This window comes from Mesocricetus auratus, unplaced genomic scaffold (assembly GCF_017639785.1).
Source record: "Mesocricetus auratus isolate SY011 unplaced genomic scaffold, BCM_Maur_2.0 Super-Scaffold_100009, whole genome shotgun sequence".
NCBI classification, from domain to species: Eukaryota; Metazoa; Chordata; class Mammalia; order Rodentia; family Cricetidae; genus Mesocricetus; species Mesocricetus auratus.
The window spans coordinates 5795966-5818425 of NW_024429193.1; the positions used below are offsets into that span (position 1 = coordinate 5795966).

General features: G+C 48.3%; 1 protein-coding gene across 7 annotated transcripts in view; it reads left to right on the plus strand.

The window, feature by feature from the left end:
- St6galnac3 (ST6 N-acetylgalactosaminide alpha-2,6-sialyltransferase 3) overlaps nt 1-22460 on the plus strand; it is a 498643-nt gene that overhangs the window by 240845 nt on the left and 235338 nt on the right. The window contains exon 3 of one of the 7 annotated variants that reach the window (XM_040751582.1): nt 13555-13649. The exons of 5 other annotated variants lie outside the window; for them this stretch is intronic. In XM_040751582.1, the coding sequence (XP_040607516.1) occupies nt 13638-13649 (12 nt within the window). In that variant the 5' untranslated portion in view covers nt 13555-13637. Of the gene's footprint in view, nt 1-13554; nt 13650-15439; nt 15583-22460 lie in introns of those variants that run through there. One more of the 7 variants, XM_040751583.1, reaches the window with a different exon arrangement.

Sequence of the window (22460 nt, forward strand, 5' to 3'; positions counted from 1 at the left end):
ACAACCCACAAGCTTATCTCAAAGAAGCTTTGGACCAGTGAACATTCTTTGAAAGAAAGCCTTTTTTTTCTATCTGGAGAATAATATATGTCAATTGTGGAGACATTAAATCAAAAATTGTGTGAATTCTTATGATAGATAATTTCCACTTAATGCCGTTCCTTCCGGCTCCTCTTGTGATGTGCAGCCGCCTTCTCTACTGCTCTGAGGTCTGCAGCATGATTTCCCCAAGTGATAGAGTCCAAATCCGCTGGCTCAGGTCTCTCACAGACTGCCACCTTCTTCACCAACCAAGAAACAGTGTATCTGGGATTTTGCTTGGTTTGAAACAATTTATGCTGGAAGAATTGTAAAATGCAGAATCCATAATATGAATTTGGATCCCTCCGTATCAGAAAAAAATGCAACTCTCACCCCAGCCAGAGAAGAAACTTCACGTCAGCCAGCCACCCAGTCCACGCTTCCCATGCATATTTCATGACTGCGGCTGAGGGCTTTCCAAGCTCAGGGCTGTATCGTTCATTCACTCTTAAACTATGAGATTATTCTTGGCTCTTCTTGTTGGCACGCAGGCCTTCCCGCTGCTCATCTGCATGAACCATTTATCAAGTCAAGGGTTTAATCTATCAAAGTCAGCATTCCTTTGTTCTGCCTCTCTCTGTCTTGCCTTCCCATATGGCGCTGTCTCTTGAATGCCTACTTTTGTTGGCTTTCCAACACTGATTCGGAATGCCACAGTTTACCAAGCTTCTTCAGTGTTTTTCAAAATAACACACTGTGGAATGAAGTCGTGTTTCATCGGGAATGATAATTACAAGGTCCACCAGTTTCTAGATCATCGCTTTATGATGTTCCAAGCCTGCTTTGTTGACCGTATCCCCGGCTGTTTCTGCCTGAAGCACCTACCCTTCCGGAGCCTCACACATTCTGAAAACCGGACTTCTCTAACTATCCTTGGCTTCCTTCTCTCCTCTCCTGGATATTCCTCGGCTCGTCGCGTCCTTTGGGTTTTATACCATGAATATTTTTGGTTCTTCCGACTACCATTCATTTTTTTTTATTCCCTGGACTCACACTCTTCTGTCTCTGTAGAGGGAAATGATCTTAGGTGGATTTCAGTGGGATCCAGATGTGCAGGCCAAAACCAGTTAAGTAATTATTAACACTGCCTGTCATGAGCCAGCGATAACTAAGCTCTAAGGACATAGCCATGTGCAAGAGTAAGAGGGGGAAAATCTATAAATGAACTAACAGTGGAGTGCTGGAATGGAGAAGGGGCCAGGGAAACCAGACGAAATGATGTTTGTAAGTCAAATGCGACACTGCTGTTAAATGTAGAAGCCGGGTCACGCCGTGAAGAACACAGGGAGCATGAGATGAGGTAGCACAGCTGTGGTTCTAGAGGATGTGAGGTGGAAAAGGAAAGTTAACGGGCACCACGAGCAAAAACCAACAAAACAAAACATCAGAACGCACGCCAGTTCCACCGCCCAATTTCCGGAACTTTGCAACCTCTGTGCCCAAACCACAGTGATCATCTCTACCTGTGCAGAATACAGTACGAGCCCAGATTCTCCTCTGCCTCCAGAAAGGCCACATTCAGTGTTGAAGACCTTAATCGTCCAAACCAAAATGCTGAGCGTGAGCTGCTTTCATGGCATAACCCAATGAGCACCGATGAGAACCTCTGGAGATTAGGGGCCCAGGAGCTGGCCCTGATCTCGGCCGTCCCTCCTTCTTACCGGCACTTTGGATCTGGAGCGTCTCCAAAAATACTTGGTGTCTAGCCCATGCCGCCCCGGGATGGGAGAACCTTTAGAAGGTGGGACATAAGGGTGTGGTAGGCGTGTCCTCCGTGGGTACTCCTTTCCTGGTACTCCATTCAGCTCTCCCTGATCTTTCTTAGTCGTTGCGATGAGAAACGTACAGACGTTTCGTTACTACTGTGATAAGCATGGGTCAGGAAGCAGGCGGAAAGGGGAGACTTCCCCCCCCCCGGCCCCCTCCGTTACCTCTCCCTGGGATGACACCTTCATATTACCTAAGCATGAGATTTTAGTCAACCAGGGGGACTCCACACAACACGGGTGGTGTTGGACTGCAGTGATGGGTGCCTGTGCCTCTTTTGTAGTCTTTCCACTCGTGGTTGACGGCCCTCACCCTGCTTTCACCGTGGACTCGATAAAGGCCCGATGATCTTATGCACATTATGTTGAGCTTAATTTTACTTTTCTCTTTTTGTGAATGTGTATGCATGTTTGCACATGTGTGGGCTCGTGTGTGTGCTGTGTGTGTGTCTGTGTGTGTACACATATGGGTGCACATGTACATGGATGCCTGAAGATGGTGTCAGGAGCCCACCTTATCCAATGAGGCATCTTGTTGGCTAACTTGTCCAGAGAGCGTCTCTGTGAGTTCTGAGAACCGGCGCCCAGCTCCTCACACTTGGTGGCAAGCTCTTGAACCGCTGAGGCATCTCCGTTGTTACTGACAATGGCTTGCCGGAGCCTGCAGCCCACCTGTCAGGTGTGTACATCATCACTGTAGTGTTGAAAGCGAGGAAGCTCGGGCCTCAGTTTCAAACATCACCCACATCAGCTATTTCCTTCAATAATTTAGTCATATGTGTGCCTGTTTCCTTGCTTAATAACGGAAGTACCAAGTGTTGAAACAACATTCTTCTGCTAGCTAGTCAATATTCTGTTATCAATTATCCATGTGAGACTACATTATGCATTAACTTGATGGGTGCTCTGCAGTGTATGGTCTGTGTGTTGCACAGGGGCCTAATTGCGCACACTCATGCATAGTAAGCAGATGAGGGAGCTTGTCTGCTGTGTGTATCTGAGTTATTAGCACTGATTGTCATGTGAGCGCTCCGGGTTTAGAGCCTCATTGGCCCTCTGGGAGTTCACATCTCAATTTCAGGGAAAATCTAAAGCCTTCCTCTTGTGTTCGTTTAGTTTGGTCAGAGTAGAAGATCTCGCTTCTGCCCCCAAAAGAGCCAGAGGCTGATTAGATGAGGGAAGGTTTCATGGCACTCTGATTTCTTGGCACATGAATGACAAATTAAATGTAAATGAAGTAGAAATACACCATGCATCCGTTTATAATGGTGGTTGTGGAAAAGCGCAACAAAAATCTGCCAAACCAACGGCACCTCGTGTGTAGCTCAGTAATGCTGGGTTTGTCCCGTTTCACTTCCTGCGGGGCTTGTCCTGTGTTACATGCCTGTAGTAACCTCCCTTTCCTCTTCCCTCGCCCGTGGCACCTACCATTCTCCTCTCTTCCGCCGTGACCACCTGAGCAGCCTCGCCCATGTGGGGGCTGCAGCAGGTGAGGTGATGGGCTGGCTTCATTCATGGTCCGTCCCTGGTGCTTCAGACTGTGTCTTGTGGCGGGGGCTCCTACTGCTCAGCAACAGTTCCTTGTGTGTGTTTGTATATTAGCATTTGCTCACCTACCTGTGGGCGCCTGGGTTCCTCACCTGTCTTGGTTATTATGACTTTATTTCTACCTAAGTTCAATTTGAAAGTATGCAGTGCTTAGATAAGATCGTTTTTCAGTTTTTCTTTTTCTGGAATAAAATGAAACTTGAAACTCGTTATCATTTATCATAGTTAGGGTTTCTGTTGCTGAGCTGAAACACCGTGGCCACAGGCAACCAGAGAAGGAAAGGGCTTATTTTTTTCCTGCAACTCGCAGGTCACTCTCCATCTCTGTAGGAAGTCAGGGGTGACACGTGCTGGCTTGCTCCTCATGGCTTGTTCAGTTCAGAACCAAGGACCACCACCCAGGGGTGGCTCTGACCACAGTGGACTGGGTCTTCCCGCACCAACCATTAGTTAAGAAGGTGCCCTGCTGATTTGACCACAAGTCAGTTTGATGGAGGCGTTTTCCCAGTTGAGGCGGATCTTTCCAGACGACATTCTCCTTGTGCCAAGTTAACATCACTTAAAGCTCCTTATTCTAGTTGTTATTTCCTGGGGGGAAATGGTAGTTAAAGATTTCTTTAGACTGAAAAGAAAAGTTAAATGGTGTTGGAAAGACATCTGCAATGCTAACAACAGATGCTGAATGTGTTTGGCAAGTGGGTTAAATAAACCGCGGGAATAAATGACTCATAGCTATGAAAGTGTTAAGGGGAGTTAAGAATTGTTACATCCGGTCCCTTTAATAACTCTGCCAGGGATGTGAGGGCGATCTGGCTGCTACATCCTTCACCCCATCGATCGCCAGGGTTGATTCGCCTGATCTGACTGACTAGGCGGGTGTCTCCTTCCCAAAGCTGCGCTCTTGTCGAAGAGGACGACCTTCCCTCGAATAGAGGAGGACCGGTCTTCGGTCAAGGGTACAGGAGTATCTGCGCTCCCCTGCTAGAACCTCCAAACAAACTCTCAGGAACTCTGCCTTCCGATTCCTTTCTGGGCACATTGAGGGTAAAGTGAGCAGCATTTCGTACGGGACACGAAATGATGCTTTCTGTGCCGGTTTATGCATGTATGAGCTAAATGGCATGGCTCAGATATATGTGTACACACACACAAGCTCGCATAATTGTGAGCTTTTCTAGGAGTGCATGAAGACTGTGGGTGTGTATGTGGAAATGTTGTGGAAATGTACTCTAGAACATAGTCTTTGCATTTTTCTGCACTCTGAAAATTGATGATCAGCTCTTCATTTGGCCTCCAGTTTTTTGAAGATTAGGGTCATTAGTTTAATTCGTGATTATGGTTCTTGTGTCAACTATACTGACGTATGTGTGCACTGTAAATGTGATCTGGTTCCTCCCTGTCCTCTGCCTTCTCCTCACAGGCTCTGTGTCCTCACGCTTGGCAGTGTGTATGCGATCATGGGCATTGTGTGTATCCGCCTTTGAAAATGTTAGCGCCTCACTGCTCCAAACCCACTCAGTCCCCGGCTTCTCTTTTGATACCAAATGCTTTTCTTTCTTTTTTCATTGAGACTTAATTTATCGAATTACTTTTCCACAGAGTTCAGCCGAGCATTCCTTACCACTCATGTCATTATAAAGCATTTGGATTGTGCAGTACCCTGCCTTCAGCTGTGCTGAAGGGTCAGAGCTTTGAGGGCATTCTCCGCTACAGAGAGAACTTGAGGCCAGCCCACGGGGGACGTGAGAGCCCGGCGCAGTAAACGGGCGACTCCCTCCTCCGTGTGACAGAAATCCATCCAAGTAGCGCCAGGGGCGAGGGGCTCATGCTTGCTGATGTGTCTGTTATCTGTAAACCACACACCGCGTTCTGAGCTCACCGTGGAGATGATAAACCAGCATCTGGGCAGCTAAGGCATAGCTAGATGATGAGTTTGAGGGCAGCCTGGGCTACGTAACGCACTTGAGGCTGACGGGCTCTCCATATGAAACTCCTTGTGGCAGGAATGGGCGGTCACAGGAAGTGATCATCACTAGAGCACATTGCAAAAACAAAACAAACAAACCGTTAGTAGTAAGAGGCATAGCACCCTGACTTGTGTCGTGGGGGTGGCCACAGTACCTCTGAGACACTGCTTTCCTGTTGTGTCATGAAAGCCCGCTCTGTCCACACCTGAGGACTGACTCAGCTCATCCGTGTCTTCCTGTCTTTCTAGTTTATGTTCTTAACTTTCTGTTGATAACTTTGTGAATGTCACATTATGGACCTCAATCTCATCCACCTCCCCGTGTCTTCATATCTGCCTTGGCAACCCCCTCAAATACAATAATGTAAGATTTAAAGGAAAGAAACACCTCCTCCCGGAAGCCGTGGGGTGTACGTGCCCATTAGTCCATACACCTTTACCTCCAAGTGTTCATTGCAAGGAGTCATTGGTCTGGTTCCGGGCCTCTGGCTTCTGCAACACTGTCAATCCTGGACCCTCACTGGGACTCCCCTCAGACAGCCTGTTGTTACCCTGTGTCATGGGGATCCCTGCAGCCTTGGGTGGCCCCTGCATGGGCTCCAGCAGTTCATAGATGGGGGGGTGCATGTTGGGGTAGGCCAACTCACAGCCTTGGTCTGGGCTGGGGTGTTAGCTGGAGATTGGTCAGCCCATCTGTCACCTTTCCCTCATTCTCACTACCAGGACAAGCTCTCGGGGCACTGTCCTGGCTAACTCACCCCAGCGCAGCAGGCAGGAAGGGGTGGGGGGCAGTTCTCCTGCCCCCCCTCCAGGGCCAGCTCACTCCCGAGGGCCAGATCTACCAGCGCTGCCTAGGTGAGGCGCAGGGCCAACTCTCCCACGTGCTGCAGGCAGTGAGGGGTGGGGCCGCCTCCGTGTAGCCCTTGGGTATCAACATGGGACAGTTAAAGGCCAGGACTTGGCCGTGGTCTCGGGTGGCTTCACGGGCCACTCACCCTCGGGCTGTTCCCTCTTCTTTCCCTCCTACCTCTACTTCATGCTTGCATTTCACAGTGGACACGGGTCTGCGTGTCTTCACACTGTGTGCAGGCGTGTGGGGCCTCCGTGGGCCTCTTCAGAGTCTGTGCAACCCAACGCTTCCAAAGAGAACAAATCTCCGGTCAGAGTTAGACACAGAGCACAGTTAAAACTGTAGTCCCAACACAGAGTTGTCCGTCTCGTGGTTGAACAGCCGCCGCAGCCAAACTAGAGGGATGGGCAGATAGGCCCACGATAGAAGTGAAGACTGTGAGGACGTGTCCAGTCAGCTGTGGGTCTCCATTCTGCAGGTACTGCTCTTCTTCCTGGGCTAGGGCGCAGCTCTGGGGGTCACAGTGACTCACGCAGTGGTTGTTTTCTCAAAGGGAGAAGGCATAGGCTCGTCAGCACTTGTGTTTGCTGCTGACTCTATATCGAGGGGCAGGGAGCACAACCCATCTTTTCCCAACGAGGGAGAGTGTAGTGACCAGTCCCCCATTTTAGCAGCCATGACAGGCTAACATGTGCTTGCATGACCTTGCGGCTCCTGTCCTGGTCACTAAGGTCAGATGCCCTCCTCATGGCAAGGAGCCAATCAGAAGTTAGCTGGCAGGGCTGTGCTTTACAGCTCTGGGTGTGCTTTATGGACAGTACACAACAGTGACGTACAGAACATAGCAACCGCCCTGGGAGGGCCTATGGGCCATAACAACCAGTTGACCAATCAACACAGGGCGGGTCACCCAAACCTGGAAGCGCACCAACCCTGAGACTGTTTCATACCCCTAGACACTCTCCTTACGCTGCCCTTGAAGATCCCTGCCTTGAGGTTGCTTGGGGTCTTTATCCAGCCATTCGCCATGGTGGTGGGGTGAAGGCCCCGAGCTAATGGGGTTAGCTCTTTAAATATCTACAATTAAAGACTCTTTGCTTTTGCATCGAAATGGGCCTCTTGGTGATTTGGGGGTTCAGAATTTGGGTACAACAAAAGCAGCAGGCACCTTCCTGTCTCCTGTTCCGCCTCACGTCCTAGAGCACAAACAACTTGTCTTTCGCTCTTCTCTCTCCTATCACTTCCCAGGTGGGCATGGGGCCACCTTGTCGTCTCTGCGTTTGCTGGAGCGTCAGGGCTGCGTGGCTGACCTCCACCTGCCCGGGTAGCATCCATGCATTGCCCTCTAATGTTCTGATCTTCGTTGGTTGACTCTCAGTCTCTCTGTAGGGGTTTTCCCAAGCTAAAGCATAATCTCCCCCACCGGAAGGTGGTATTTCTTCCCAGATTTCCAGATACTAACCTAACTGGGACCACCAGCAATGACTTACTTAGTGACATCTGAGGTCAGTGTATGACAAAAGATGGACATAATCGGATGCCTTGTTCCTTGACTCCCTAAGGTTATCATTGAATGAGGTCATAGTGTTTGAACGAGAGATGTCCCCCACGGGCATGGCTGTTTGACACTTGGTCCTTAGTCGGTGGCACTGTTTGGGGGGAAGTTATGTAACCTTTGGGAGGTACAGTCTTGCTGGGGAAAAGACGCCACCTTGATGGCTTTGAGCACTTACAACCTCCGGGTTGCACCCCATGCGTTTTGAATGAGGTAGAGACAGGATCTCAGCTTCCTGCTCTTGCTACCCGCTGTCTTCCTGACATTCTGGACGGACCCGCCCCCAGTCATCAGCTATAACTGAGGGTTCCTTCTGTAAGTTATTAGTGATCATGACATCTCTATCACATGAGCAGAAAAGTAACGATTGCACTGACAAACATCACCTTTTTGGGCTGAGAAGCTGGTTATGTCAACAATGCAGAACGCTTTTGAGAGGTTTATTTCCCTATGAATCAAGCCGGTTCTAGGGCAGTAGACCCTTCGGGGCACTGAGATACGTCACAGAGTTCTTCACCTTTGAGAAATGAGGTAGTATTGATGCTTCTAGTCCTTCCTTCCATCCTTCCTTCCTTCCTTCCTTCCTTCCTTCCTTCGTTTTTTTAGACAGGGTCTCTCTGTGTAGCCCTGGATGTCCTGGAACTTGCTATGTAGATCAGGTTGGCCTTGAGCTCACAGAGATCTGGTCACCTCTGCAACTCAATTACAAGGATGAAAGGCATATTGCCACCCCTTGCAGCCCTGATGCTTCTGTTTTTAACTGCATGAGACAATGAGCAAGAGAATGATGCACAATTGTGGAAGTTGTGGAGAGCAGATCTAGAGAAAAGGAAGGGGAAGGCTTGTCCACAGCTCCTAAGGAGCAGATGTAGGACATGCAGAGCTGTGTGAGGCCAGGGAGCCATTGGCAGGGTTCACAGGAGCCTGGATGTTGGTTAGGTCAGCTTAGAGCAGGTTCTGCTGTTGCCAGTTGGCATTACTGAGTCTTTTTCTCTGCTACCTGAGCTCCTCTGAGTCCCTAAATGACAACCACTGAGTGACAGTTTTACAGCTTCCTGTTTGGGTTTTCAGAGCAGCCACTTGGGCAGGCCCCTGTGCTACAGCCTGAGGAGGAATCTTGTCTGAAATGCAGATTTGGTTTTTGATCTGCATTTTGTAGGTCAACAGGCTCAGTTACTTGGCAGTAATTACAGGGCTCACAAGGCTGTTGCTCCTGAATAATTCATCTTACCTCAGCTGCAAACAAACTTTCCTAAGGAGTGGCTTCTACTCTGGCTACCATTTTTCCAGGGGAACTGGGCATTTCACCCCTTCTTAGAGTTGTCTGGAGTACGGTTTCTCCCTTCACGGGTGTGCCACCTGAAGCCCCGTGTTGGGCAGCAGATAGCGTTTCTCTTCCTGGTCTCATTTGGGAGGACCGCAAAGATGTGTGTTTACCGTGCGTGCACCACGTGTGAGACTGGAGTGTGTCCTCCTTCCCTGTGTGTAGTCTGGGGGCAGCCTTTGGTGACTGACAGAGCAGGCTGATGAGGAGCTGTGCACGTTCAGACGTGTCCAAAGCTGCTTCCAAGTCCTCCCAAACCATTTCCGTTTGGGTTTTAAATGATGTGTGTCTTCCTTATTGCATTTCCCACATCTGCTCCTTAGGTGCTGTGGACAAGCCTTCCCCTTCCTTTTCTCTAGATCTGCCTATCCACAACTTCTGCAATTCTGCATCATTCTCTTGCTCATTGTCTTATACAACTTCCTCAAAGCCCAGGCTGACCTCAGACTTGCTGGGATCCTTGTGTCTGAACTAAGGCTCCAAGCACAACCCCCTCCTTCTTCTTCTTCTTCTTCTTCTTCTTCTTCTTCTTCTTCTTCTTCTTCTTCTTCTTCTTCTTCTTCTTCTTCTTCTTCTTCTTCTTCTTCCTTTTGTATTTTTAAAGAACATAGGTTTTGATATTAAATTCAAGTCCGCGTGTTTGCAAGACAAGCGCTTTATGAACCACGTCATCTCCTTAGCCCCTAGACCTTTTACTTTTAATGGCTGAGAAATGTTGCCCCAAGGCACAGTATGATTTTCTTATATGTGTGGGCATTTGGTTGCAGTGCCACTCATGTGGCCAAGACCGTTTGCGTAGACAGAGTATAGTAGGAGGTGCATAGAGTACATTTCTGTCTCTTCTGTCATAAAATCTCCCACAAAGCAGCTTTTTGGAGGAAGAGCTTTCTTCTGGTTATCAGTTCAAGGGTCTATCATGGTGGTGGCAAGTCAAGGTGGCATCTGCTCACACGGCTCTCATCATCAGAAATCAAAGAATGGTGAATGTGCGGGGGTGCACAGCCGTTTCCTCTCCCCTGTGACGCAGCACAGAACCCAATCCCAGGAATGGCGCAACCCATGATCGGGATGGGTACGTCTTCCCACCGCAATGAGTGCCATCAGGATAAGGCTGCACAGGCACGCTTAGAGGCTTGTCTTCCTTGGAGGAGGGGGTTGTCTTCTCCAGGGCGGAGGCTGCATGCTGTTTTATCCTAACGATCAGGAGTGTGTGAATTAGTTACTCGTCTGCTGACACGATAAAATGTCATGACCTAAAGCAGCTTATGGAAGAAAGGATTTATTTTGACTTATGGATACAGAGGGAGAATGCATTAGAGAGAGAAGGGGGAGGGAGGGAGAGATAGAGAGGGAGAGGGAGAGAGAGAGAGACAGAGAGACAGAGAGATGCATAATAGCAGGAGGCCAGAGCAGGATCTGAGAGGAGATCACATCTTCAGCCGCAAGCACTAAACAGAGAGAGCAGACTGCATGGGGTGTGGCTGTGGATGCCTACAGCATACTTTCAATGATGCCCTTCTTCCAAGAAACCTGCATCTCCCCAGGCCCCCTAAACAGCGCTGCCAAGTTAGGGACCAAATATCCAAATTCCTGATCCTGTGGGAGAGCCAGGCTCATCCAGACCACCACAGCGTGCGACGCGGTGCGGCCACTGGCCTGTAGATGATTGCTTAGCGTCTGTCTTAATTTGTATTAGGTTTCCCTTGGAAATAAAGAAGGGCAGCTATCTGGCAAACTCGGTGTAGGCGAATCACTTTTCAAGACTACACTGCGGTTATCGACGTCCAAGGAAACAACCTGCCCATGATTCCTCAGGACTTGCGTGGTTTTGCAGACTCCACCTGAAGCATCTGGTGCAGCTTTGACATTCAGAACGTCCTTGTGCAGCAGGGGGACGCCGCGTGTTCATTTCCCTCTGAAGCATCCTAGAGCCTGACTGAGACTGTGCTTCCTAATCACCTCCCGGCCCGGCTTGCTCTCTCGGTACAGATGATGACTGCATCTGGGCTGGAAGGAACACCCCAGGATGCCTGATTGCCTGGTTCAGGGGCCAGAACTGAATCTCCATGTTCTGTCTCTGTGATTTATGCCGCCCGTCCTCTGACTATTGCTCGTTAGAGAACAAGCAGGCTCACACATTTCTGGGGGGAGCCAAGGTAAAACAAAAAGAGAGCTCTTTGTCAGGGTAATAATAACACTTAGCACTTCTGTAGGGCTTTTTATCTTCAAGGGGCTTTCCAAACATTAGCTAATTAAGAAGTCTGCTCAACATACAGCAGCTGCTGGAAAAAATAAGTGCGGTGCTTGGGTGTATTGAAGAATGGGGGAGCAGGAGAGCATCCTCCAGCCAGCGTGTGTGGTTTGTGTCTAATGGCTTTGCTTCCCCTGGTGGACCCAGCAGACTGCATTAGTCCTGCCTGCAGAGCTCGGGTGGTTGGGGAGAAGGTAGAGGCGGCGTGCAATGGGGAACTGCAGAGACTATCACAATACAGGCAGAAGGGAAACAGAATAGGCTTCATAGCCTCCTTGTCCGCCCAAGTTCCATACTCCAAGGCTCACACGGTCATAATGAAGCGGGCACCAGACCCATCAGCACCAAAACCCTTTCCAAGAAGAGGCGTTCTTACCGAGTCACCCACTCCACACATTGTACTGAACACTCACCAGACGCTGGCGAGAGAAGCTAGGCTCTATATGAGTGGAGCTGGGGTGATGGCTTCACAGTTAAGAGCGTGGCTGCTCTTCTGGAGGACCTGGGTTTGATTCCCAGCCACCTACATGGCTGCTCACAGCCATGCATAACTCCAGTTACTGGGGTCCAGAGGCTTTCTTCTGGCGTCTAGAGGCGCCAGGCACACGCAGAGTGCACAGACACACATGTAGGCAAAACACGCAAACACGTGAAAACACGTCGCTGAGAAATTATGAGGGCCAAGGAAGTTGCTCGTGTGCAGGGGCTTGAAAGCAGGAGGATGAGCATTCAGTAGGTTATCAGAACCTACTGGAAACATGGGTACCGCGTCTCAGGCATACAATCTGGGACCTGGGAAAGTAGAGACAGGAGGATCCCTGAACCTACATGTCTGAAAAGCCTAATTGTTGGGCTCCAGGCCAGTTAGCAAGCCTGTCTCAAAATAAAGTTGGTGGGATCCTGAACCACAGCAAGGTGTGCACACACATGCACATACATTTACACCAACACACTGAAGATTACAGGGAAGCATCTTAGAAAATATTGTAGGTCTCTCACAGTCCATGCCATTCACTTATTGTACTTTGAGTGTAGCGTTGACATGTGGCATGCATAGACAGGCATAGGTTTGCGTGCACGCATACACACTCACATACACACACACTAACACTCTCTCACACTCAACTCAGTCAGGTTTTTCCTTTTTGTCTTATAATTTTGAGATTATAATTACATCCTTTCTCTTTCCCATTTCCTCTTTTTCAAATGTACCCCCTTTCTCTTTTTCAAATTGATGACTTTGTTATTGTTGTGTGTGTGTGGTGTGTGTGTGTGTGACATACTGGGTCTATAGAGCGTTACTCTTTCAGGGCTGGCCATTTGGTATTACATCACCAATGGCTGGCTCTTCCCCTGGACATCATGGCTATTTACCTCTCCCACTCTCAGCCTGCCTTACCTGTTCATTGTTCTTCGTGTTGCATTGAGGCTTGGTAGGCGGGCTCTCCTGCTGATGCCTTTGTAGACATGTGCCAAGGTGTCCGTGCAAAAGCTGACTCGGGCCCATAGAGAGGAGGAGGATCAGAGGGTGCCCGGCGTGCTGTGAATGGGAGCTTGTGCACCCATGAAGCAGATTAGACGCCTGCCTCTGACTGGCCGATAAAGACTCACACTTCTGACTGGACTTATCTGTCAAAATGGGGTGGTGAAAAATGGTGTCCTCCTTCTGGGAGGACAAGTCCCAGGGAGTCAACAGGGAAGTGACTTGAGAACAGGAAGTAGTCTAGGAATTGGGAGAGAATCCAGCGGCAAGTGCCTGTAGACTAGAGAGACGTCTGAAGGACGTTTTAAGTAGGCCCAATTTGCTGAGGAAAGTTGCAGGCCTGAAAATAGATCAAAGAAAGAGTGACAAGCCAGGTGATCTACAGCCCTGATCCAGAGCCATGACAACAAATGGGCGTCTCCTCAACTCTCTTCTGTCACGGCACAGCGTATGGTGACATCAGACTGCCGCATCTGGGGCAGACCATCGGGGGCCCAGCGCCAGGCCCCTGGGGTGTCTATGTAGACTCAGATGGGGTACATTGGACCTGATAGGGTTAGAGAGAAGACAAGAATTTGGTGTTTATTGGCTCCTTTGGAGCATTAGTTAAAATAGGAAATAATCGAGAGCAAACAAAACACCTGGTTTTCTTCAGAGCATGATTTTTGGTGGAGAAAGGGTCGCTTTTTAAGTGAAACAAGACCTGACCACATAGTGGACTATTATGCAGCTGGTTGGAACAAGGAGCCCTACCTTATCACCGTGCACTGATGGAGTGAACTGGCCCAGCACCGGAAGAGAAGTGTTTGGAAGATGGCGGCATGTGTAAGTGGTGTGTGTGTGTGCATGCACGCGTGTGTATTCACCGAGATATTTACCTGGGAAGAGACTGCTCACTCTGGGAGGGTAACAGAGTCACTCCTCCAGAGAATGGAAGGGTTAGGAGGCACAGGAGACACCCCCTCTCACGTGTGTGTCCTCCCCATCTTCTTAAAACTCCTTTTTTAATTTTTACATAGCTGTGGATTCGAGTGTAGTAGACAGGGCTGGGAGTGAAACTCAGTAGAAGACAACATACACAGTACGTACAAAAATCCTGTGTCCATTCTCCAGGATGGGAGACAGAGAAAGAGGGGCGGGCATGAGAATAGATCATCTATGCTGCTCATCCAGACTCTGATGAAGGTGTGGCATCTGCCATTGCTGCAGTTTAAGATCACCGGTGGGAAGTTGACACTGGCCACATTTCGTTTTCCCGGTGTTAGTGTGCAGTGGGGTTTGCATGCGTGCGTTCAGTGCTACACATCTGTGTCACAGGCAGACAGGTGTATAGCCAACACTGCAGTGAAGACAGAGCTGTCTTCATCTTCCAAGCCCCAGCCAGCTCTCTCCTCCCCAACCTTACCTTTGGCAAACACGAGTCTCTCCCGGCACTGTCACAATTTTGCCATCGCGGAAATGCCGTGTAAGTGGTATTATATAGTATAAGCGACCTTTGTAAATTGGCTTCTTAACTCTATTATCGTCTTGCCGTGCGTCTATGTTATTGGATATGTCAGTTCTGCCAGACAGGTTATTGGTGGGGCTGTTTACCCTTTCTGCAAATGCGACTTTTAAGGGTAGGCTGTCATGAGCTGACGTGTGAGAACATCTCCATCACTTCGTTATTCATTTCCTTTCTGTGGAAGCTCCCAGACCAGAGTTTCCATCCTGCAGGGAAGCCCTTCAGAGGAGGACCAATGACCAGAAATAGCTTCAGGAACCCTGACTCTGACCAGGCAGGTTGGCCACACAGCTCACCTTCCTTTCTTAGCCCCCTGTCCTTTTCCTAGTCACCTGAAGGTCACGTGGATATCTTTTAGAACTCCTTACTTATTTGTTTATAGTATTTTTAAGTTTATCCCGAAAGATTTTTCTAAGTGGCTTTGGTATGTGTGCAGCGTTCATGTGCCGATCAATAATGCCCACACGTAGTGTATTACTTTCTTGCCTTTTGAATTATGTAAAAAAAAATGCCTTTAAGTTAAAATAAAATAAAAGAACTGAATGAGATTGTGTGCATTTAGGGATCACTTCCTGTTTTCAAGTAGACAGCCCTCTGCCACACACACATTGATGGCTTGAGTCCACTCAGTGGGTTAAAACAAATGCAAAGGATGTGGAGAGCCGTGAGGGGAGGGGGTGGGGGTGGGGGGAGGGAGTTGATGAGAGGGCACGGGGGGATGGATTTGATCAAAGCACATTGCACGCTGCATGCATGAAGCTCTTGAGCAACAATAACAAACTAAAACACTCCCAAGTGCTTGCTCACTCAAAGAATCAGAATCTCGCCTGTTGCCCAGTCCTTCTAAAGGCAGGAAGGGAGGCAAAGATCAAAGCGCTTCAGAAGGAAGAGCTCAAAAGGATCTTGACTGAGAAAGCGTCCCTGCAGAAATTCCTCTGCGGTGTTACCCCAGAGCTGAAAAATCCAGGACTGCCCAGGCATGGTGGCTTTGAAAGAAAATGGCCTCCAAGGGGAGTGGCACTATTAGGAGGTGTGGCCTTGTTGGAGTAGGTGTGGCCTTCTTGTTGGAGAGGAAGTGTGTCAGCGTGTACATGGGCTTTGAGGTCTCATACACACGCCTAAGCCATGCCCAGTGTCCTAGACCTCTTCCTTTGCTGCCTGTGAGTCAAGATGTAAGAACTGTCAGCCCATTCTCTAGCAACATGTTGGCTGCATGCTGCCTTCCATGATGGTGATGGACTAAACCTCTGAACTGTAAGTGAGCCACCATAGTTAAGTGTTTTCCTTTATAAAAGTTGCTGTCCCTTCATAGCAACTGAAACCCTAACTAAGAAAGCAGGCCTCTTAAAGCCCAGAGCAGAGAAAGCTGGGTTGCCCAATACCCAGCCCTTGTGGTTTTAGGATCCCCCAGTGTCCACTTACAAAAGAAAACAGGGAACCGCGTTCCACTCCTTATACTCTCTAAATCGTCACTATAAGAGGGGTTAGTATTGGAACCTGCCCCGTGGCTTTGTCGTGACGAGAGAAGACACACGCAAGGTTCTCTGTACCAGGTGTGATTCATAGACCGTCCTGCACAAACTGACAAACATCTGGTATGTAATGGAACGTCTAACAACTCCAGATGCTGCATGTGACCTGGTCACTCCCTAGTGTGGAAAGGCAATGCCGCAGACATGCGTGCCAGTCCTCTGACTCTCGCTCCGACCCTGGCCGCAGGCCTTCCCATTAGTGCCACATCCTGGACGTTCCCCGTGCCTGATATGGAAGGAAGGGTTCACTGGCTGCTGCCTGGCTCATTTCCATACCCCGAGGTTGATGGCCTTGGTACTTGTAACACGAGAAGAGACGGTGTTTATATGTTAAGGCAATGAAAACGCATCGCTAAGGATTGAGAAACCCTTTAGCAAGCCGGGCGGAGGTTGTCAGAACCGGAAACGTTGTTCCTAGCAGTCTGCTCAACTTTTTCCATCCCTCTCTCTACCCTTGTTAATAGATGTTCCTGTAAAGTAGCTTTCAGGGGATGTATCATTTGTATATTTTACCAGGGTCTGGGATATGTGCCAGTGGCGCCTGGAAGAGCATTTTGTGTCACTTTTTTGCTGTGTGAAAGACCATCCCGGCCTGTGGGTGCCTCTTGCCATCAGAATGGCTGCCATGGGCTATCCTAACCACATAGCAGGTTGATGCTTGGAGGAGTCCTCCTGGAGACTTGCTTGCCCTGTAGCTTTTATGGTGTGAAGCTCAGCTCCACTTCAGAGGAGCAGCGAATAAACCATCAGAGCGAAGAATCCTTTCCTCCCCTCAGGGCTCTCCTCCCTAGAGGCACACCCACTGTTTGGTGGTTTGAGCTCTTCTGACTGTGGTTTGTGCTCTTCTGACTACAGGCGTGGTTCCTTTCTGGGTCTTCTGCTCTTCCTCTCTCTTGCTAACTTACCCTTCACCAGACTCCGCCTAAATCTCCCACCATGAATTTTATTCCCTGGTTGGGTTTGGCTTTAGCGTCCTTTCTTCTGTTGAGCTACTACAGAAGATGGATACTAAGGGGCAGCTTAGAGTCAACAAGAATTTCCAGCTGGTGATGCCATCTGTGCCTGTCAAACTGCAGCCAAGTACCTTTCCGTGATGGAAAAGAATCTGATGATAACGGCTTCTGCTTCTGTGGGTGACAGGGAAATGAACTGGAGGATGGGGGAGGAGGGGGAGGAGGGAGAGAGCTGGCAGGATTTATGGCTCAACAGAGAAGCGTTTCTGGAACTGGTCAGCTTTGTCATCTGGGAGTGGCCTTTGTGGGGTGCCTTTCCTCCTCTTGCTCATCTGCAGAAGCCAATCTGTACCCGGTGTCCAGCTAGGCTCAGGGAAAAGTGGGGTCATGGAAGAGGATGGTGAGCGTGAAGGTGACTCGTCATGAGAACAGGGATATCCAAAGGGAAAGGTCCAGGGCTTTGTTGATTTGGAACAGGAAGATGGCAGAGACAGTGCTGAAGGGGACATGAGGGACACCTGTCCGTCTGCATGGGTCCTTGGCTGGTTTTGTGTGTGTGTGTGTGTGTGTGTGTGTGTGTGTGTGTGTGTGTGTGTGTGTGGAACCTAAATGTTTGGGAAAGCAAAGGCATGAAGAGGAAGGTGTCCCAGCTGGGAAAAAGAGCGCACAGAGTGGAAGGGGTTGAGGAAGAGGGTCTTACGGGAATAAGAGAAAAGGCACAAAAAACAACTGTTAATTTTCTTACAATAGACATGTCCAGCATTTCACAAAAGCAGGAGGGCAACGTGGACACTAAATAAACAAAGGGGTATTTAGCCTTAGAACTCTTTAAGGAAATATAAATTATTAAAACTGCTGTCACACATAGAAGCTAAATAACGCAGTAGCTAAACAAACAGAGTGATGACTGCAGACCCAAACATTCCCATGGATGTCTAACAGGCGGAGCCCTTTCATATGCTGGTGTGAGTCTAGTTAGTACGGTGGCTATGTAACGTCTCTACTACCACAGTCTATTAAAGCCGATGGTCTACACATCCTGCACCCTTAGCATTGTTACTCCTGGGTGCACACGTAGACTCAGGAGTGTCAGACATGCGTGCTATGGAAGTTTTGTTTGTAGCAGCCACATTTTAGAAATAAAAAACGTACTGTTCATCCAAAGAGCTGGCTGAATTTGTTGGCTATCATATCACAGAGTGTTATGTGTGTCACAGCACTGGGCAATTCTCAGAAAGGTAAGAACAGAAAAACTTCAGATGTCTAGCTGTGTGTGCCTCGTGAATTCTTTTATGTGGCCTTCGAAGAGCCGTGTGTGTCTGTGAGAGCATTTGTCTTTGGAGAGCAGACAGAGGCTTGTGTTTGGTAAAAGGTATATGATGTTTCTGGGGACTTCGTATTGTCCTATTTTAAAGTGTCTGATTATGGTTTCATATGCGTGATAGATCTGCAATACTCCATCTCCATGATTTCTTCCTTTTTAGTGAGTTGTATATTGGCATACGGTTGTTTTTATCTTGAGGGAGATGCAACCAAGTGTCCATGCACCCCAGATAGGGATCTGACAGGAGACCAGAAGCCATCCTGGTGAACAGATGGGCTTATTGGTGTTGCCTACAATACCCTGGGTGTGTGGGTTTCTTTAAGGGCGTAGAAATGACCCAAGGCAGCCATAGCACCAAAAAGAACACCCAGCATGGGGGATGATTCATGATAGGAGCATCTCTGAAGATCTCCTTAAAGCAGTCAGTGTCTCCTTTCCCCAGTTCTCGGTGTGAATATAACTCTCCCAAGTGGTCTTTAAAGAATATATTTAGATATTGCAGCAATAATATCATACAGGTCCTTATCATCTACTGTTGGGGGAGCTTGATCCATTTAGCCAATGACATTGGGGTGACTAGCCATGGGCGTTATTTCGGATGATTCTTCCCACCTTACCTGGTCCCGCAGCCATGTCAGCCCCAAATGACCACTCAGAGACTGTTCATTATAATACTGTTGACCAATGACTAGGGCTTCTTACTGGCTATCTCTGTCTTAAATAATAACCATTTCTATTAATCTATGCATTTCCACATGGTCATATCTTACCCGAGAACGCCTGTCTCATGTCCTCTCTTCCTTGTATCACATGACAGCCCCTCTCCATGTTTCCCAGAATTATCCTCATCTCCTAGACCCACCTATCTTGCTGCCATATTGGCCAACAGTTTTTTATGCATCAACCAATAAGAGACATATATATGCCGAAAGATAACCCCATCCGGGCGTGGTTTTCTCTGATACATGACTGGATAAACACTGGGGTGGGGTGGGGGGGTCACGCACTCCCTTGCTTGGGCATGGAAGGCTTCCAACGCACCTTTCCGTGACGTGGTCTGCAGCTTTCCCTATCCTTCCACGGTGGACGAAGAGGCAGCAGCGTTGCTTCCCACTTTTTGCATAACTGTGTTTACCTATTTTATCCCTTAATAAACAATTTCTCTTCCCAAGCATCTGTGGATTTCTCTCAGTCACCTTCTACTGATTCCCTTCCTCATGCTCCCTGTGTTGTGCTGGCAGTAAGGGGTCGGGCTGGTTCTCAAAGCCACCAGAGCCAGAACCATCTTTGTGCATGCATGTCGACTCAGTTGAGAGGCTTAGTGCTGGGTATTTTATGCATTCTTCACAATGACTACACTGACTATGGCGGGCAGTGGAGAAATGCAGAGATTTGAGTCATACCAGTCTTTTTATACTGAGACCTGAATGGGCTAAATACTAGGCAATGCTGAGTGGGAAAGACTCTTCTGCGATTCCCAGAAGAACCAAAAGTTTCTGAATAGAGGATTAGCTAGTGTTGTAGCACGGGGGCTTTAGTGGACACAGCCAACAAAAAATTCATAGCACAATATAAGGGACCAAAATAAGGTCAAGGGAACCCTGGTATCTGAGGCAGCATTCTGTACATGCCTTCTCAGAGGATCCTGCTGGTCTTCTACGCTGTACATGAGCCAAGGGAGTCAGAAAGGAGCCAAGAAGAATGTAGGGCTGAAGACTCCAGGAGTCTAAGCAGAGATTTACACAGCTGCATGGAGCAGAAGAGATGGTAATCATAGGTCAGAGTTGTCCTAAGAATGATGGAGGCCAGCAAATGCCAATTCCAGCTGAGATCTCCAGAAGCCAGGTGTGCAAGAAATGTCAATCTGGATGTGGGACATCCTACAGGTCAGCCTGGATACGGGACATCCTCCAGGTCAGCGTGGACACGGGACAATCCTACAGGTCAGCCTGGACACGGGACAATCCTACAGGTCAGCCTGGACACTGGACAATCCTCTAGGTCAGCCTGGACGTGGGACATACTCCAGGTCAGCCTGGACGTGGGACATACTCCAGTTCAGCCTGGACGTGGGACATCCTCCAGGTCAGCCTGGACGTGGGACATACTCCAGGTCAGCCTGGACTTGGGACATCCTCCAGGTCAGGCTGGACGTGGGGTATCCTCTACTGGATCAAGTGAAGCCAGCTGCTCTCAGTCTTCTCAGAAAAAAACTTCATTGTGGGAGGATAAGGATAACATTATCCAGACCATAATTGTTTTACTCACAGAGTATGATGATTAATAGAAAAAAATTGCAAGGCATGTTAGGAAATGGGACCAAATAACTGGCTGTCTAAGAGAAAAGGGGAGTAAGCTTGACATCCTTGATCTAGTGAGCTCATCAGGCAGACTTTACAATAATTAGGTATAATTTGTTTAAGAAAACAAACATAAATGTGAGTTGTTTCACAACTGGAAGCAATTCATGTGCCAGGCTCAAAGGGAAACTGTAGAAGTGAGAAATCAAAACACGGAGTGTGAGAGATGTGTTTCTTAGCAGGTTAGCATACACATAGTAGGAATCACGAGTGGCCAGGGTGTGGAGGTGTTAATTAAAATTGTGGATCTAGGGAGCAAGGGCAAAAGGATGATAAGGTAGAAATCTAGCATGTTCCTGGCAGACGAGGAGGAGGAAACTGTTTGATAAATGCCTATGCCAGTGATCTTTGCCACCCATGTGCTTGCTGACAAAACGAGTCTGCAGGGAAATGTACAGGGAAGGGAAAATTATCCACCACAAATAGTTTGAATTATATTGGCTCATCACAAGTTTACCTGGAGGCCCCAAATCAGAGAAAGAATGGGGGCAGAAGTAAGTGTTGAAGCAATAGCAGCTGAGGTTTTTTTGGTTTTTCAAAACGGATAAGAGCTTGGATGCCCAACGTCAAGGTGGTCCATGATCTTGAGCAACACAGGCCATGTGAGACTTGTTAGAACAATTCTGTTGAATGAAAACCCAACACACAGAAAACCCCACAGACTAACAGGAGCAAAACGGTGCCCGGGGAACGAATGATGGAAGATGACCCTCAAGGGTCATGATGGGATCCAAAAGCAATGGCATCTTAACCAGCTCGTGGGAAACACCTTCTAGTCGCATTCCAGATCCAGCGAAAATGCCCTTCTTACAAGAAAGAGAAAAGCACACACAGCCAAGACTAGAGATTGGAAAGAGCCACTTAGGCAAGAGGAAGAGACTCCTGATGGAAGGACAGAGTGGCAGGATAATGGGAGAGCGGGTGACCATTTTGATTAGAAGGAAAATATAGATGACCGCTTCTTTTTCTCCAGAAGACTTGAGCGCAACTGGCTTATCTTGATCCAACGAAGGATGACCCATGTCCAGGCTGACCTGTAGGATTATCCCATGTTCATGCTGACCTGTAGGATGTCCCACGTCCAGGATGACCTGGAGGATGTCCCATGTCCAGCCTGACCTGTAGGATGTCACACATCCAGGCTGACCTGGAGGATTGTCTCATGTCCAGGCTGACCTGGAGGATGTCCCGTGTCCAGGCTGACCTGGAGGATGTCCCGCGTTCATGTTGACTATTGGAGGATGTCCCGTGTCCAGGCTGACTATTAATTAAGATCCAGGGCATTGGAGCCAGAATGTAGGAGGGGAGAAATAGCTAAAGTGTTATTAGTCCTTGCAAGCCCAGAGAGCTGGGAAAAGGTTAAGCCTGAATAATGGACTTTCTAGGGTTGTCACTAAAATGGCTTTTAAAAAAAGAATGTAGAAGTAAACTGATAGGGAAAACAGGGCAAGTTTTATTTAAAAACAATTCAACTTTTCACATAAATTGAAAAATGAGAAAAAATATAAAAACAAACAGAAATAAAAAACAACTTGGGATATGTTAGATTCTAATCTGGATATATCCACATTTCCATTAAATATAAGCAGCCAAGATTTCTCAGGCTCCTACAGATATACACTCTTACATATCAAAACCAAAAGGAAGTGGCGTGAAAGCTCTCATCTAAAGGCAGCCCAAGGACTTGCTGGCGTTGAATGTTGTAGGCTCGTGGGCTGTAAGGCAGGAAAGTGATACTAAAGTGAGAGAGGCTGTCGTAGTTAAGCAGTAGTTAACAACTGGGTGAAAAGCTAGGAAGGTAGGTGTGCATCTCATGGCCTGAAATTCTTAAAGCAGAGCCCAACAAAACGAAAGAGCCCAGGAAGTTATGTCCAAGTATTGGAGTCAGGGTGTTAATGATCTGTCCTCCTTGAACTTCTAGTATGAGCCTACAGATCATGAATGGGAGCGCTGGGGTGTTGCT